Source organism: Lagopus leucura, unplaced genomic scaffold (assembly GCF_019238085.1).
Source record: "Lagopus leucura isolate 7727_CA_CO unplaced genomic scaffold, USGS_WTPT01 Super-Scaffold_100004, whole genome shotgun sequence".
Taxonomy (NCBI): Eukaryota; Metazoa; Chordata; class Aves; order Galliformes; family Phasianidae; genus Lagopus; species Lagopus leucura.
In genome coordinates, this window is record NW_024962264.1 from 15709588 (window position 1) to 15715928 (window position 6341).

Below are 6341 nucleotides of genomic sequence, written 5' to 3' on the forward strand. Positions count from 1 at the left end.
GATGTAGTTTAATACTTCTGTGAAAAGATTTTTGAGCTCTCATCCAGCAGTCCAGGTTTATAACAGGACTTTGTGGAGTCGGAGCTCTTTCTAAAACTGTGGTGGTGGTAGTTTCTGTCAAAGAAAATACCATTTTATAAAGCACATGACTTTCATTTGGCAACAACAGAGGAGAAGAAAGACATGTCTTTAGGGGTGTTTCATATTACGTTTTCCATGGAAATTTTTAATATTTAATATAGCCAGAATGTTGTTCTCCCGAACTGCTATGAAAAAACCATATACCACTCAATAATTACTGCCTAGTAATTCAGAAGCACTGGAGTTACTTGTTTCTCAGTTTTGAGAGGATATGATTTGGTGAGCTCATACATATGAAGAGAGGAAGGCCATCTTCAGTGTGGGTGTACTGCAGAATCACCTGTTAGGTGTAATTTGCGTTGCTTGTGATATTGAACTTTTACAGCAACGTTGGTGTATATTTGGAAATAGAACAGAGATTATTTATGGACAAAGGACAAGTACCTGAAGTAGTCTGGATAGTATTTAGAAACTTTCATCTCCACGAGCTGGTGATTCTGACACACTAGGGTGAATAATATCATAAACCAGACAGTACATTGTCAACACAAGAAATACGAAATTTGTTTTTTGATCTGTTGAAGTTGACTCTGTCTTAGAAGAGCAGCTTTCTGTGCTTGCACTAGTGAAACCAAACCAAAGCACAGATCCCTCTGAAGCAACAGGAAAACAATTATTTTCCTCATCAAAAGAAGGAAATAAAATGGAATAGATCAGCACTGCCTCTTCCAAGTTTTCCTGTTTGTGCAGTGTTGTCAGCTCCAAGCCTTTCAGCACATTTCCAATCTTAGCAGAGATTAATTAGCTTGTCCAGCCTATTTCTTAAATCACATGATCATAATCTGCTGATTTTCATTTGTCTTTGCTTTTGTGTCTGAGATTAAAAGTAGAACTCAGTGAGAAAGGAAGAGGGCTGAACCAGCTGTATGGTGGTCACCACAGAAATTCAGCTGTCATTGTGAGCTACTGGTGTTGGGTGCTCTGTGCTTTCTGTGTCAGGGAGGGTGGATTCTCAGTACCCCCGATCCTTATGGGAATGAGAATCCACCAAACCAAATACGTCTTGAGGACCATCTGTAGGTCTACCTTGCCTTAAATTGTTATAGAAAGGCTGGTGTTGGGAACAGTGAAAGAAACATCTGCTAAAGCTTGGCAATAATCTGGCTTTTTTAGCCTTAAATTTTTATTCTGGGGAGGTATGTCAGGAGAAAGGGAGGGAAGAAATGAACAAAGACTCTTATTTCTTCATAGAAATGTCTTGAACTATACAATCACGGCTGTTTAGTTATTTCAGCTTTTTAATGGTTCTTATGAGTGTCAAGTCAAAGGTTTTGTAATACCATTATCTTACTACTTGTACCCAAATTCCTGAGACAAGAACTCAGGTTTTCTAGGTATTTCTGAATAATTTTGAAACTAGCTGAGGATATGTTATGTTCAAGAAAAGAGATAGGCTACTATATTACTTGGAGAGGATCTGAAATTGGCCTTGACACACAGAACGTTTGGGAGTAATGCTGCTGGTTTTCTGAATTGCTTAAGAGGCTTCCCGGAATACTGAAAACTTTGGGCAATATTACTATAACGACTGTTTGGATATGTGCATATCATTGCAACTTGAAGTTGTTGGTTTTTCTCCCTCTCTATCACAGGGCAGTATTCAGCTTGTGTCAGCTCCCCATGCCAGAATGGAGGAACCTGTATCAATGACAGACAGAGTTTTGTTTGTGCTTGTCGCCACCCCTTTGGAGGAATCAGTTGCAGTACCAAGCTGGTGAATGATGACTCTCTGAGCATCGGCAAGTAAAGAATTGGATAGCACAATGTTAGCAGCGTGGGCCTGTGCCCCAAGGTCTAATTAGAACACGTTTGCTGGTCAAAGGTCTCACAATTCACTTTAATGAGTATCAAATCAGGTAGTAGTGTCCTGTGTTTTGGTGTTGAAGTCATCAATCCCTGTGGGTAACTCATGATCTCCTTTTTCTCCTTTTCTTTTTTTTTTTTTTTAGTATGACAGGCCAGTGGGATTAAATTGGGTTGGCACCTGTTATAATAGCTGGAAATCTCCCTGGTGACTTCTGCTGTAGGCTGCTGAGGGATGGTATGCTATAGCTGAGGGGGAAGTGAAATTGGGTCATTTGGGAATACCAGCTTTAGCACTACCCTATAAATACTGTTAGCTACCATAATATATCTATACCATAATATATGAGATTACAGCCTCAAGGAGTCCTTTTAGACATACCTCTGGTTTTCACTAGCAAGCCATACAGCCTTTAAAAATTTTTCAAATTAGAAATTGTGCTTATTAAGCCTAGAAAGCAAATAAATAATTTACACACAAGCCACATGGAGTGCAAATTTAATGCATCTTTTTGTAGCTGTTTGGCTGATTGTCAGTCATAACAACATATAAATAGGGAATAAAATCATTTTTACACTGGCATGGTATCATAGTGTGCATGCTCAGCTGGAAGAGAAAACATACATTTTTTACTACCTCATTTAACATCAGGAGTGCCAAATTTCTTCACTGTTTGTCTAAGATTTGCGGGGAAAATTCTTGGCTTCAGCACATACAGATGAACAATGGAAGAGATCCTGGGGAAGGGAATAAGTTGGGAGTAGAGGGAAGAAATAAGAGAAACAATAGCAGCTCTCTAAATGGTAACTTAGTATATGCAATCACAACGTTAACTTGCTGTTTTTAAAAATCTTCTTTTTTTGGTTGCACATAGCACTAATTGTGAGAAAAATTATGGTTTATATAGCACAAATGCTGTGCTTAAGTAGAACTTAATGTTAGAACTTAATTAGTCTTAATTAGTAGAACTTAATGTTAGAACTTAATTAGTCACTTGAGCCAGTAAGTTGTGATTTCTGGCTGACCCAAGTTACCTTTCTATAATATAAAAGGAGGAATGGGAGAGGAATACGAAGGGCTTTGTTTGAAACTGTTCTTTATTCCTTTCCAGATTTTTCAAAGGGATCATACAGATATGCACCTATGGTGGCCTTTTTTGCCTCTCATACGTATGGGATGACGACTCCAGGACCCATCAGATTTAACAATCTAGATGTCAACTATGGAGCTTCATTTGCCCCAGCAACTGGGAAGTTCCATGTTCCATATCTTGGGGTGTATGTTTTTGAGTATATCATTGAATCATTTAGTCCCCATGCTTCTGGATATTTGGTTGTTGATGGAACAGACAAACTCAGTTTCCAGGCTGAAAATATTAATAGTAACAAATACAATGACAGAGTAATTGCTGGAAATGCGTTATTGGAGTTAAATTATGGTCAAGAAGTCTGGCTCAGACTGGCAACGGGTTCTATACCAGCCAAGTACCCACCGGTCACTACATTTAGTGGTTACTTATTGTATCGTACCTAAATCTCTCATAAATGTAAACATTCACCATCAAATGAAGCACCTGGCATATACATTTATCTTTGCTTTTAAATATTTCATTTCTTTCACAGCAATACGTTTTTGAAAGTAACTAAGGAAATGGCATTGGCATTTCAAGTGTCTACTGCGCTGAATTCTCCAGGTAACTTGAGCATGCTACAAAGAGAGTCCATAGGTTGTGAGCATAGGAAAAATAAGCATCCTCCTTTTGTAAACACGAGTCAGAAGCACAGATCTAACTGTCCTGTATTGCCACTGGATAAATAGACAAGGAAGCTGAGAATCAGTTCTCAAGAACTATCAGAGCTTCTTTTGGTTACTACTTTACAAAGTGATTGCGCACCAAAGGAGCTGGATAGATTTTGATGATTTGAATGATGTATTGCTACTTAGCTCATTGTACCAAAGGGTAGTCATGTACAGATTTTTTGCAGAAAAGAAATGTTTTTCTCAGTTTGCTTGATATTATCCACCAGGTACCCTGATATATCAGCAATCAATTGATTCAAAATTTGACACAAAACCATTATGACAAGAAACATATTTTTTTTTTATTGCAGAAAAAGAATCTATGAGTTTATGTGCTCAAATCAGAAATAAGGTGGTCATTTTTAGTGTTGAATATCATTAGTCATAGGAAAAACATTACACTGGACTTGGTGGAGACTTACTCATGTTTAATGCATTTAAATCACAGCTGGATTTCCTTAGGAGGCGTCTTTTTGAGGAATCATTGTTATAGAGGCTTTATGCACGTGTTGGTGTGTATTTAGCCTATAGTACACAAGGCTAAATGAGATAACCATAGCTGTTCTTTCTAAGTTTGAACTCTATAAATCACTGATACTTGCTTGTTTCTGCTTTATATTCACTGATGACGAAGGGAGGATGAAATGAATTATGAACTTCAGTCTGCATAATCTCAACTGTGATTACTGAGTACCAAACCAATTAAAGTATTTTAACTCTATACTATGACTGCCTGTGTAAATCATGTGTCACATTGCCCATTGCCTCAAAGGGGAGCAGTTTGAACATAACTGAATAAAAGACAACTGATGTTTTTTTTTTTTACATACTTATTCCAGAAAATACTACCCCTAATATATGCAAACTGGGAAGTGTATGCCGGTAAAAATCTTACAATGAAGTGGAAGTTATTTCTTCACAGTGAGCACCAGATACTGTTGTTCTGAACTGATGTAGTTCATCCTCTCTTTCTCTCTCTTGCGCACTGAATTTATTAAGTAGTTTAACCTCTAAATGGTAGGTCCAGTCTTCATACTTAATGCTAAGAGAATCAGTATTCCTCCTGTGATCCTGCTGGAGCCCAGCCTGTTGCCTGGGGTTTGACTTAAGCTGAGCTGCAAGGTTGCTTAATTTCTTGGGAAGTTGTTCAAAGTGTACTGTAACAGCAGATGTGATCAGAGTTTTCTGCAGTCTTTCTTCAAAATTAAGGCTTCTCTTAAATGCTGGAAAACACGAGGGAGGGCATTAAGTGGTCTCACCGTCTTCTCTAATCTTGGGTTTTTCCTGCTATGGAATAGGAATCACGTTTGACCTAGGGAAATACATGCTGCATACTGCAAGCCAAGCTGTCCCGTTGCATTTTTTTTTTCTTGTTCCTGAGCACAGTGATCCAAAAGAAAGCCTCTTATCATTTTTTTGCTGCAACCAGCCAGTTGGTTACATGTCCAAGGCTCTTTTTCTGTTCTCAAAGGCTTACTGTGATTTCAAGGGAGATGATGTTATATTAAAGCCCATTTTTCTGAAAACCTAAATCCACTAATTCCTTGTTAATGGATCTTGCAGCATGTAAGTACTCAAAAACATCCTATTTTTTCCCAAAGGGTCTGAAATAAACAAAACTACTATTCTAACTGCAAATTTCACTAACAGGTTGGAATGTTTTTCTGTTTCTTGCATTTTTGTTTCGGATGTTTTTTAAGCCTTAAGTTCTTTCATTTTTTTTGGCAGGTGGATTCTTGATATAACACGATGCTTGGATGAGTATGCTACAGATCTTTCTACTGTTGAATACTGTATTTTTACGTAAACACTCAAAGTCCTTGATAGAACACTAACTCAGCCTACCGTATCATTGAATTTTATCAACCTTAATGACCGCGTGCTAAAATCCCCCCTTGTATGATTTTGTCATTTTAATGTGTTTAGTCTTCTTTATTCCTGCTGTGGCTATGGCTAAGTGGCGTGAAAATTACTCTGTAGATGAAATTCAAATGACCCAGCAGAGACTGTATGTCTATTTTAACTTGACTTTCTTTGCCCTTGCTGCCCTTACCACTATATGGCACAGGCTTGCTCCTTTCCACTCTTTTTCACTGATAACCAGAAAATTTCTAGGCTATTTTATTGCTTTTTCTTCCTCTTTTGCTGTTGTTATTGTTGTTGCTGCTTTGTTTCCTTATGGAACTCCTAATTCCTTATTGGTAGAGTAAAAACTCTATTTAAAGCTGCATCTGTAGATGCAACACAGGAAAATCATTTCCCTAATTCAAAATAATACTGAAATTTATGTTCATTGTATTATTTAAATCACAGAAGAAATAATCTTTTAGAAATGTAATAAATATACATAATACTTTTTCATACTGTGCAGTAAACCACAAAAATATTTCTTCAGATGTACTAAAATTAAATGTTCTTGGCTTTGTTTTGAAAAAAATAATATTCTGTACTAGGAATGTAGGTTTGCATTGGCTGCTGAGGCTTATTTGTGGGCCTGTGGCCCTGAAACTTGTATGCTTGGAATAAAGAAGCTCATAATATTGTAAAATAACTGAGGATCAATAAGATGAATCAGCCTACCCATTATGCAGACAAT

The 6341-nt window shown here is 37.3% G+C and overlaps 1 protein-coding gene across 2 annotated transcripts in view; it reads left to right on the forward strand.

Moving 5' to 3' along the window:
- The window catches only part of MMRN1 (multimerin 1), a 51217-nt gene extending 45644 nt beyond the window's left edge, over window positions 1-5573 (forward strand). The window contains exons 7-9 of one of the 2 annotated variants that reach the window (XR_006179068.1): window positions 1734-1880; window positions 3057-3638; window positions 5474-5573. Coding sequence is in view for 1 of the 2 variants with exons in the window: in XM_042872107.1 (XP_042728041.1) it covers window positions 1734-1880; window positions 3057-3478 (569 nt within the window). In the remaining variant the exon portion in view is untranslated. Of the gene's footprint in view, window positions 1-1733; window positions 1881-3056; window positions 4467-5473 lie in introns of those variants that run through there. The other variant, XM_042872107.1, reaches the window with a different exon arrangement.
- The last annotated feature ends 768 nt before the right edge of the window (window positions 5574-6341 follow it).